The sequence below is a fragment of the Siniperca chuatsi genome, linkage group LG15 (genome assembly GCF_020085105.1).
Source record: "Siniperca chuatsi isolate FFG_IHB_CAS linkage group LG15, ASM2008510v1, whole genome shotgun sequence".
Lineage (NCBI taxonomy): Eukaryota > Metazoa > Chordata > Actinopteri > Centrarchiformes > Sinipercidae > Siniperca > Siniperca chuatsi.
In genome coordinates this window covers 19,172,594-19,184,601 of record NC_058056.1, presented here as the reverse complement: position 1 = coordinate 19,184,601, position 12,008 = coordinate 19,172,594, and the positions used below count along the sequence as shown (strand labels likewise).

Below are 12,008 nucleotides of genomic sequence, written 5' to 3'. Positions count from 1 at the left end.
AGTTGGACAACACAGAGACACAATTAAAAGACACACTCACACACACACACACACACACACACACACACACACACACACACACACACACACACACACACACACACACCAAGTCATTACTGTTTGCAGTCTGACAGGTCTACAGTTCTCTGTGCTCCTGTTACTTTCCTTTACTTTTACTTCTCATTTCCCCCCCCATATGCAACCATTTCTGACAGTGTGTCTTGTTTGTTTTTGTGCATGGGAATAGAGATTTTAAAAAAGGGCAGGCGTGTCATGAGTCATGGGGGGAGTCTGTGTAATCCAGATATTATAGTGATCTGGGTAATTTAATCTGTTCTGATTAGGATTAGACTTCATTCAGCTTAATCCAGTAGAAAAAGTCTGTCACAACGAAGCTCACTAGCTGATAAACACAGAACGGTAACAGATATAAAAGTAAAAATAACATATAATTCAATGTTGCTCACCATACGTCTCTGAGAAACCTTGATGAATCTCCACCTATTGTTAGACCGTGTTTGAACAGCTTCATTTGATTTTATTTTTCTTGATTTATTAACATTTGTACAGTAATTTAAGGGCAAACTTGCAGATGTTACAGATTATGTATTATGCCCTTTTTCCTGATCACAATAGACGAAATACAAACAACAGGAGTCTTACATTGATTGGCTTAACATTAGGTTGGATATTAAGTTAGAAAAAAGTACCCAGCAATGGCAGAAAGTATTTAAGATAAATGAAAAAGAGGATAGTTTGAGTTTTTCAAAAGAGGTCATCTCCTTTTTTTCTCTAATAAATGAGTTTTTTATGTTGAATGACAATTTATTGCTAAATTCCTCGTTACCACACTCATTGTGAATAATTACTCCTTGTGTTATTGTACGTTATGATAATTCTGGACTAGGTGTGTGTAGGTGTGTGTGTGTGTGTGTGTGTGTGTGTGTGTGTAAGCATGTCTGCTCCACTGCAGGCTATAGCTGGCTGATTAAATTACCCCACTGTCTGTTGGGAATTAGGGGGTTGCATTGACAGCTAATTTGGTCCAAAGACATGCTGTCATGCTGCCATGCAACCCATGGTTGGTGCTGGGATAGCAGGGGGTGGGGGGTTGGGGGTGCTGGGAAGGGGGCAGGGAAAAGGGAATCAGGATGAAGTCATCTCTTTAGAGCAACTTAATTAGATCAAGCTCCTTCCTGTACATGCACCCATGTAAACCCAACACAGCAGGTATGAAATCTACAGGGTGCTATGTTGGACTCCTTAAACCTCCCTTTAAAATTTTAATTGTTGCTTGTCTTCTTCTCCCTGCTGGTACCCCTGGGGCAGTTTTTCAACATCCCTGTGGTTGGGTATTAAACCTCAATACATTCTGAGTAACGAACTGCAATGTGTCTGTAGCATTACGTATCAAAAAGTGTCATGTACTGAAAGATGGTAATGAATGCTTAGACAGATTCAAAGTCTTGCTTACTAACTAGTTAAATCATTTTCAATCAGAAAAAGTTTTTAGACTATGTATTCTTTGGCAAAGCTTTTATTTAACATGAGCAGTTTGATATATTTTATTAAATAAAAAAAGGGGGTCAAATTATATAATATAAATTATTATATTGCTCAAAGAAAAATATTGGATAGGCACAGATATCAACCAGCCTGTAAAATACCCACCATTTAGTGTCAAATGTATATTCCCTCAAATTTCTAGAAATCATACTAAGGACATGACCTCAGTGTCCTCAATGGTGGTTTAGTTAGATTCCTCCCTGAACGATCACTGAAATATGTATGAACTTTCTATTATCATCCAGTCCGGTGTGATTATCAGCTATGTTTAACAAGCATTTTTCCTCACTTGAATCAATATCAAGACATATAGTGACATAGAAGAAGTTCATCTGTTTATGGCAATGTATATTTTTTCCCATATTACCCAACCTTTGTCATCTCTTATTTCCCCTGAAAGACACTTGTGCAGAAAATAAAACACAGACATGTACGCACACACTCACACACACACAATGGATCAGTTTGATATCAATTTCCTGTCTGTGTTTGATTTAAGTGGGAATGTAAGACTGATGCGTTTGTGTGATTGCTTTTGTGTGTATGTGGGTGAGTGTGTGTATTACGTGTGTGAAGGAGATAGAAGGCAACCTGAACAAAGGGATTACTGATCTCTGCTTACATTCTGTCTTGTAGAGGATGAGCAAGGATCTAAATCACTGTGTGGTTCATCTATGGTATATGACACCAAGAAAGATAAAAACTAGTAATCACACCAAAAGTAAAAAAAAAAAATCTTCTCAAGATATATAGCTGATATGGCACTGTTGGCCTAATATGTTTTTTTTCTGCAGCTGTCCCTGGATAAGAGAAATAATACACTCCATGGTCTGTTGATAGTAATTGTAACTTGAACACCTCCATATAAAAAGAGGTCTGGTCAGTAAGTTAGCTTCTTTAGACCTTTATTCTCAGAAATGTGATTTCATTTTGAATTCAGAGCCACAAACCATGTGTGTGTGTTGCATGAGTCATACAGATTGGGTGACATCATATATTTCACTCTCTGAGAGTGTGTGTTTGTGTGTGTGGGGAGGAGTGCATCAGACATGAATGCATGAATCATTGTATCGCTCAGTATATTTGTCCCCAGGGAGTGAACTCTGACACCAGACTGCATGGATTGTCCCTCAGAAGCGCCACAGTGGCTCAGCGTCTTTGCATTTATTTTTCCACTTAGCTCTTTTTCCACCTTTATATATAGAGAAGCAATTTTACCTGTAATAGTAAAACATTTTTATTATCTATTGATATAATTTACTATTTTAACCTAAAAATCAGCAATTCAGATTGTGTCTTTGCACAGCATTTGTCTCCATGTGCACTTTGTCTCTTTGTCCTTACTTACTCCATGTATTGTAAATGAATTAATGTTGTGCATCCAGACATGCAAATGTCATTCAGACTTGCTCACTAGACAGAAAGGTTAATGGTTAATATTAACAGTGTTGTTGATAATCAATACGGAAGTAAAGAGATATGGAAAGATGGTGGCGTGTGAGGACAGATAGAAACTGTCGGTACAGGGAGTGGATAAAATAATATTACTACTATACTTATCAATACAGAGACTTATTTGCTTTCTTGCCAAGAGTTAGATGAGAAGATTGATGCCACTCTCTTGTCTCTATGGTAAATATGAAGCTACCGCCAGCCAACCGTAGCTTAGCACAAAGACAGGCGCAGTCACTTCCAGGCAACCAGTGGAGACTCCAGGAAGTGCCCGGCCAGGTGGGCAGATTTTGACTTTGGACAGAGCAAGGCTAGCTGTTTCCCCCTGTTTCTAGTCTTTATGCTAGGCTAAGCTAACTGCTGGAAGTAGCTTCATATTTACTACACAAACATGAGAATGGTATCGATCTTATCTCATCTAACTCGCATTTCCCAAAATGTCGAACTACTGCTTTAAGGAGAAGAGTGAACCTTCATCTTAAGAACATCTATAGTCCTCCTTGTAATTTTAGCTGATGTTATTGCTCCATCAGCTTACTTGAGCGTAATTTAAGTTGATCCAGCATAACTCTAGTTCTCTGACATCCAATTGAGGTATTCAATTGGTAGGACATCAAAATCTTTGACTATTGGAGCACCTCTCATGTGAGTAATGTTGAAACATTACTCAAGTAATGTGAGTAATGTTGAAGCATTACTGGTGTGGACAGGATTGTTTTCTCTTCACTGGCAGAAGTTTGATATTGAGTAATTCAAAGTAAATTAAATTACAGAGACTAAGTAACCTCATATATTGCTCAATATTGCATTTCCTTCGAGTGTGTGTGTGTTTGTGTGTCATCGCAACCACTTGAACCATAATTTAGATGGATGAAAACAAGGTTTTAATAAAACTCTGGCAGTTATTGTAATAACATATATGTCTTGTGCTGCCAGACTTTGTTGATGTGTTGCAGAACACAGGCATGTATCAACATATAACATTGGGGCATCTTTTAAAACATTTTTGATGGGGTTTATTTATATATTGTTAATACATTTTAGAAAGTTTTTATGAATTTTACTCCAGAAATTGCATTAAATTAGACCAAACAATACACCTTTGTCTCTCTGGGAGCATTAAAAATGCCAAAAGAGAGCTTGTTGAGGAGCAAATGAATCCTCCAGGCCTCGTTTTGGATTGTCCCATTTTACCAGTTAACCAGTAGAAAGTAAGGTTGATGATCAATCAGGGCATTTGACACTGCATCTCTTTGACTCAGTGTGTCCTCTCGGACAGCCATGAACAGATGTGTCTGCAGGGAGAGAATCGGGTCACAGAAGAGAGGCGACTGAAAGACAAAGAGGTTAATAAATGAAAGGAGATTTATGGATGCTCTGGTTGTAAAACTGATTGTCTGTGACATTGTGAGTGATGCCTACTAGCACATGCAACATATGACACGCACACACACACACACACCAGCTATTAAATACATGTGTTAAATTGTATGCTTATAGTTAACTGTATGTTATTGTTGTTTCTCAGTGTGTTTCCATAGATATGTACATACAGATGAAGACTCTGAGCTCTTCAGTAATCTGTCTGTGTTTTTCCTCAGAGAACCAGAGGACCTATTGATGATCTGTCCAACACACACTTCTCTCTGATGTACATCTGCACACACACACACACACACACACACACACACACACACACACACACATTCAGTGTAACAGTAAGAGGAGAAGGAGACATCAAGGAGAAAGAGAGAGACAGAGAGCTGTGGTTAGATGAGTAAGCAGAGTTCTGCTCCTGACTCGCAGGGAACAAAATCTATCCCACAATTCACCACTGAGGGTCACTCAGTCCTGGCGTTGTCATGGTAATGAGAGTTTTACAGCTCAGCTTTTCTAATGTCTGTGTATTTCAATCTATTTCAATACCTTGCATGTGTGTGTTCCAGTACACATGTGCATGTTCGGTGAGTTGTCTGTTGGGTCAATGGCTTTTAGCCATGTAATTACAGACAGCAGCAACCCCCCTCTGCCTTTCCACTCCAGGGATTTTTCTGTGCAAATTTGTGTCTGTTGCATTTGGTCTATTGACTTCCATGCAGATCAAAAATATGTTCAGAGTATTTGTTTTATACATCCTGGAGTACCAGTCAGGAGGGGTTCAGTGCAGACAATATGAAGTGTAACAGAAAGTTTTTAGTCAACATTTTATTTTGTAAAATCAATAAAGCATGTCTTTATGTTATTGATAGTGTTACTTATCACTACGGCTGCAACTAACCATTATTTTCATTATTGATTACATTAATAATGATGACTACTGATGAATACTACTAATACTATTTTCTGATGACATCAGAAAATAGTATTCATCATTCAGTATTCATTCAGTAAAAATGTCTGTCACAGGTTCCTAGACCTCAAGGGAACGTCTTCGAATGTCTTGTTTTGTCCAAATAACAGTAAAAACAACCGAAAGATATTCAGTTTACTATGAAATAAAACTGAAAAAAAGCCACATACTGTATTTGAGAAGCTGGAACCAGATAATTTCTGCTTGGTAAATGACTTAATTGATTAAACGATTATCAAAATTGTTACAGATTGATTTTCTGTTTATCAGCTAATTGATTAATCGACTAATCGTTTCTCCTCTACTTAACACTATCTGAACTGTGGTGGTGTGGTAACAAAGCGAACGCTTAAAATATTTTCAAACACAGTTTAGTTTATATTTGCTTCCAGTTTTTGGTGCATCTGGGGTTTTGTGTGCTGTATATCGTACAGTAAATGCACTGTCTATTTAAATGTTCCAATACAGGCAGATACAACTTTTCTCACAAAGTGGCAAATGATGTCAGTGTCCTTCAGAGCGAGGCTTCATTAAATTTTAAAAGAAACACTTCTGAGAAAACAATAGAGATAATTTGAGAGTCCATTATGATTTGTAACTACTGCAGGCCACCTAATCAACCTGACAATGCTGTAACCTCTCTTGGTCCTGTGTCAACAAACAGCTTCTGGTACCTGAATGCATCACTTCAATATAACATTGGCAGTTGTTTTTAGTGTATGTAACTGAATTTGATCATTGTAGAAGTGGCAATATTTACAGTGACTTGTAGTCATCCACCTGTTAATAAAACACCAAATTATCTAATGAGGCTTGGTCTTTATATATTTTATTTTAATACTTTCAGAACATTTCTAACATGTTTTTGTGTGTCTGCATCCAAGAAGTGCTGTAAGACCCTTAACTAGTTTGTTTATTGTGTCACTGTGACAATGTTGACTTAATTTCATCAAATCATCATCATGATCATCACCATGATTATCGTCTTCATAATTATGATCATACAGTAATCAGCAGCAGTCACCACATGAAACAGATACAATTGAGGAGTTATTAGGTAGCTTAAAAATGGAGCATTATACCAGTTAATATTTATACACCACCACTCCAGTGTAAGTCCAGATAATATTTCTTTACTGTTTAGAGTCAGTGTGTGATGAAGTGTTCATGGTCTGTGCTGCTGGAGTCTCAGGTTCACCGCCCAAGTTCTCTCTTCCCTTAAGGCCACTCCGTATTAAAGATTATAAAGATCAGGTCTCATTTCCTGAGTTTTTGTGTGTGTACCCCTGCAGACACACACTTCTACCAAAAAGGGGGGCCCTGTTGATGGGGCTAGCTTTTGATCTGTCCCCCTGATGAAGATGGAGGGCACAGCTAAATAATGCTTCCACACATGCATACAGGAGGCCCCCTCTATACCTCCAGGGCTCCAGAGGGAACCGAGCTTCACAATACTTTACCCCAGAGAGGCCTCAGCCTGCTGGGCTCCTGATGGCTGCACCTGGCCCCCACAGCTTGGTCTTCTGAGGAGGAGAATAAAACTGCACATGGTCCACATCACATAAACCAGCTGTCTATCCATTTCTACCTCATTCATACAAACTGGTGTCTTTGGGGATGTTGTGTGTTATTCTGCTTGATTTTGGGGTGTTTTCTTCCCGCTGTTCTGGTCCTGTGTGCATGTGTGTGTGTGTGTGTGTGTGTGTGTGTGTGCGCATTGTGAGATATCATTTTTCACCCTACGGGGGCTCTGACTAACCCTGTAACCAAGCCTCCTCCTCCTCACAACGGGTTGTGTTTTTAGGAAAGATCATACAGAAATATTAACGCTCTCCCTCTCACAGTTTCTCTCTCTCCACATTAAAGTGAATACTGTTGACAGCTATTGCCTCATGTCTACATATTCATATCCACTCAAGCCAACTCGTCAAAATTCATCCTTCAACAATAATTTCTACTGTATAATATACATGCAAAAGTAGGCACATAAGGAAATACTAGCTGTACCACTTCACCTTTTATGAAGAGTTTATAAGTTAACAAATGACTTTATCAATTGTCAATGAATGGATCACCAATGCTTTACAGATCAGTTATAAGCATAATAAAAACACCTCCATTCACAAAGTAAGGAATAGTCATTAATGAAGGGTAATAAGCCATCAGACTGCCATTATATATGTTTATAACTCATTAATAAAGGGTAATAAAGCTCAAGTTGGCAGTCATAAATGTAAGTCATTGTAAATGTTAATAATTTGTTAATAAATAACGTTTGGACCACATGCTCTGCAGTCCTATTGCAGAAGATAAGAGGTTAAACAATCCTTTGGAGGAGACTTCCTGATGAATTAAAGAGCTAAAACGACAAATTAGGTACCAATAAATTCATTAGTTAGGAAGCATAAATGCTTCTCATGTGAATCAGTTACACTGCATTGGCTCTGAGATTTTGATTCTGTACAAGTGGGGCAGCACAAGATATAAGACTAGGGGACTGTCTGAAGTGCCCTTGAGCAAAACATTGAATCCCTCCTAGCAAAAGCATCTCTGTTTTTCCTGAATTTGTCAAGTGGAGAGAGATAGCTGTCTTACTTTCCTTATTATACTTTTGCATAAATCATCTTTCCCTCCTTTTTGTCGTGGGCCACTGCTATGTGAAATCCAACATGCTGCTGTTGGACAATCTGGTTCATTTCGGGATCAACACCTGTAATTGGGCCAAGTGGGACAGAGGCTCTTTCATCTGTTCTGGTAGTCACCAACCAAAGCAACTTCTTTCTCCTCCCTATGTTGGTCTAGACAACACAAAAACGGGGTCCTTTTTCTGATTGGAGTAGAGAAAATCCAGATGTTGGTCCAGTGTTGACCACAGCAACAAAACTTCAAACATATACCACCCTACATCTGCTCTACGTGTGTGTGTGTGTGTGTGTGCTTATGTGTGTATGTGTGTGAGAGAGCTGAATGTGTGTGTTTTGTATTGGAGGAGGCTGTGTCTGCACCGCTCCGTCGGTGTGTGCGGTGGGCAGCGTCAAGCTCAATCTCATTCTGCCCCCGGACTGGTCCTCTCTTTCAACCCCACGCACTAAACCCACGGCCTCACACACAGCTACATGCACACACACACACACACACACGCTCACATCCACTGGAACACTGAAACGAGGCAGGCCTGCAAAACCGGGGCGCTTCAATTAGTGCTCCTCCGACGGATCCCTGGCGTGGACATTTTTAATTTTTCATTACAGCCTCCTTGGATTTTCCTCATGTGGCTTTTTGCGCATAGGGCGCGGACGCTGCTGAGGTGTGTTTGAGCATTTGAGCCATTTCGGAGATGAAGATAAACGCTCGGTGAATGGGAAACACCGACACAGAGGCACCGCTACCTTTCCCTGATCCTGACAAACACGGTCACCCTTCCGTTGGTGAGATTTGCGCACACGAGACCGGAGCCGGTGTCTGCGCTCTGCGGGGCCGGGCGCGCGTCGTCTGGGAGGAGTAGGGAGGATGGAGGCGTTTTTTACAGAGGTAAGCCATGGAAAATATGTGTCACTGTTATCGAGCCTAACATTATGACAGATTAAGCTTTCACGGTGTGATAGAGCCTACATTTGCACCTATGCATGACCTATGGTGCAAGATGCTTTTACGGTTTTTCTTGTGATTCACATCGCGTTTGGTTACGGCAGGTGTTGCTTTGCTTCCGTCGACTGGAACCATTCCTCACTGTTCCCAACAAAACCCACAAGCAATAGGCCTGTGCCTTGACTGCATGTCTATATCGATTAAAAATAGACTAGACACCCCGTTTATTTTGTTATCACTGCGGAGCATCGGGGCCTGGTTGTCGGCTTGGTGAATTAATTCAGAACAGAGCGGCAGACAAATTGGCCAAACGAGAGCTGACACGGGGTTTTGCATCCATAAGGCTGGCTCTAGGATTAAAGCCAATCTGTTAACGGAGGGTAGACCGTGTTGGCCTATAGCAACAGCCCTCCCACACCATTCTGCTGTTAAGATACCCTTTCTGTGCATTTTAATGCGCTGTGAACGGGATGGAGCAGGGATCCATGGGTGGGTATGGGTCGGTACGCTGCTGCGGGAATTGAGGAGGTGGTGAAGGAGGAGGAGGGGTGGCTATCTGGAAAGTGGAAGAGAGGAGGAGGAGAAGGATGAGGGATATTTATGTGTGTGTGTGTGTGTGTCTGTGTCTGTGTGGATGGAATAGGTGAGTGGTATCTAATTGAATATTAGGTTAATCCGTGGTTATTAATTCAGCCAACTGCTCATTCCTCCACTGCCTGCTGGGTAAAAACTCATCTTTCATCTCCAGCATCCTGGGATTTATTTGACAAACCATTCTCATGCTTCTCATATCCAGAGTGGTGTCCAAGCTTTTCCTTCAATTGACCTCTCATATGTCCATATTTCCATTCCTTCTTCCCTCCACTTAGGGTCTTCATTGTGGACATTGTCACCCCCCTCAGGAGATGCAAGCCTCTTACCTCTTCTTCCTCCCTTCATTTCATTGGTGTTTTGGTCCACACATGCCATTCACTGGCAAATGCACACATAACACACATCCATGCAATATCATGAAATGCCCGTCCTCTCCAAGCTACTTATCCTCCCCCCTCTTGAGTTAATCTGATATGGGTTTAAATGCCTCTCACATTGGCAGTGATGTCATGGCATTTATTAGTGTGTGTGAGTGGTTGTGTGGGTAGCTGTATGTGTGGGTACCGGGGCCGTGGTGAGCACTGGTGTCCAAGGGAGAGGTGTGATCCTCCGAATCCTATAATAATAATGACTGCATGCTATAATCATGACAACTGTTCGGATGATCATACAGCAACCATCTCTCCTGCTCCATTTCCCATCAGTCTGTCTGTAATATAGGCCTATTGATCATAGCATTGATTAACAGACCACCACATCACACCAACCCTGCAGCCCCCCACAGCACAGACTCTGAAAGCCTATGTGAGACCTGAAAATGAAGTGACTTATTGAGTTATGATGTTCAGGCCCGCAGTCCTGCACAAGCTGCAAATCTGAAACCCAGTAACATGACTTCATGCAGTAATCAATCCTCCTGGGAGGTGTCTATCCAACATCTACTTAGTTTCATTCCTCTATCTTCATCGCTCTGTCCCCCAATCTTTTCCATCTCTTCATCCCTCCACTTGTCTCTATCCCTTAAATCAAAAAGAGTGAACAGCTGACCTCTCTCTCTCAACTCAGCCAGAAAACATGATAGCTGGCTGACCAGCCAAGCATGAAATGTCAGGTGGCAGTAGACTACACTATAATCCCCTCATATTCAAACTGGATTGGTTAGTAGTGGAATATGGTAGTTGTAGTGACATTATGTGCTCTAAATACAAACAAAAATCTTTTTTCAGGTTAGGGCAGCTGCATGTGAAGTTAGAGGCTACTGCTTGGGTAGCCTAATCTTCATGTAGGCTACTGTAAGTAGGCCTATTGCAATGTTTAGGTAATCTCTTGTTGCTGAGCAAAGGTAACTTGGCCTACTATTGAAGGAAAACACAGGAATATGAAGCTACACTCAGAGCATATGAATACATTTAGTGCCAACATTTCAACTATGCCTGGATTGGGTTGCATCAGCTATTCATAAACCCATTATTAAGATTGTGTGTAAAGTCCTTATAAGCTCTTAGAAACTACTAGTTGGTTCAGTGATTTACTGAATCATTAATTTGAACCATTAAAACTTAAGGAATGTCTTAGCTAACTATAAAGACTATTAATGTGTAAATCAGCTATGTAAACAGGAAGTGACTGTAACACCACAAGCTAGCATAACTTCCAAAAATCACAGTTTATACATTAAACTTGTTGACAAATCCTGCGAAGATGCATAGATGGAGATATTTTATGTTTGATTATGCTAACCTAGCAGATGTTATTGGTCATATAGCTATCAAAACATTTTTGGCAGAAACTTGTACTTTGAGGTATGTTGTGTTATTTTTGTGAAATGTGATCTCTCAAGTTTACATTATTATCATTATAATATCATTATTTTATCAACTGTCAGGTAAAGTATGTCGACCGTATTAGCAAGATATTGTTAGTTTTGTCAGTTGGTTCAGTTAGCTACTGTAGGTAGCAATCACAACTGGCAGTTTCTGGGTGTCAGTATTTAGTAATAACTAATATCCCCATAAAAACTTGTTTGTGTGACCTGTTATAATTTAGTGATGCGTAAATCTCCACTTAAACACTTACATTGTAACTAAACTAACTTTGAACTTCAGAACAGCTAGTGTCTTGGTGTCAAAACTTCTGATTTTTTTTTTCCTATGTTGTTAGCTGATTTAAAATCAAATCTAGGGCATTACCCGTATTGCATTGTAATGACTTTAAAGTACTTTATAATAGAATATACAAAAAGGGCTCAGAGAAAATATAACTTTGAACATCTGCAATTCCATGACAACTGGGCGAAGTGCTGATGAAGAACATGTGATGTGATCGAAAGCTCCAGAACAGCTACTACTGTATATGGACCTTGTGGTGAAACTGTTTTCTCAATAGAATAGAATAGCATCAGACTAAATTGTTCACCAGGGTGGAAAACTGTCTTTGGCTCACCAAGACGTCGTAAAAT

General features: G+C 40.1%; 1 protein-coding gene across 4 annotated transcripts in view; it reads left to right on the top strand.

Annotated features, from left to right (window-relative positions):
* Positions 1-8,378: 8,378 nt before the first annotated feature.
* myo10l1 (myosin X, like 1) overlaps positions 8,379-12,008 on the top strand; it is a 56,076-nt gene continuing 52,446 nt past the window's right edge. For 2 of the 4 annotated variants that reach the window (XM_044167259.1, XM_044167258.1), the window contains exon 1: positions 8,379-8,899. In XM_044167259.1, coding sequence (XP_044023194.1) covers positions 8,879-8,899 — 21 coding nt within the window. In that variant the 5' untranslated portion in view covers positions 8,379-8,878. The remainder of the gene's footprint in view (positions 8,900-12,008) is intronic. The other 2 variants (XM_044167261.1, XM_044167260.1) reach the window with 1 other exon arrangement.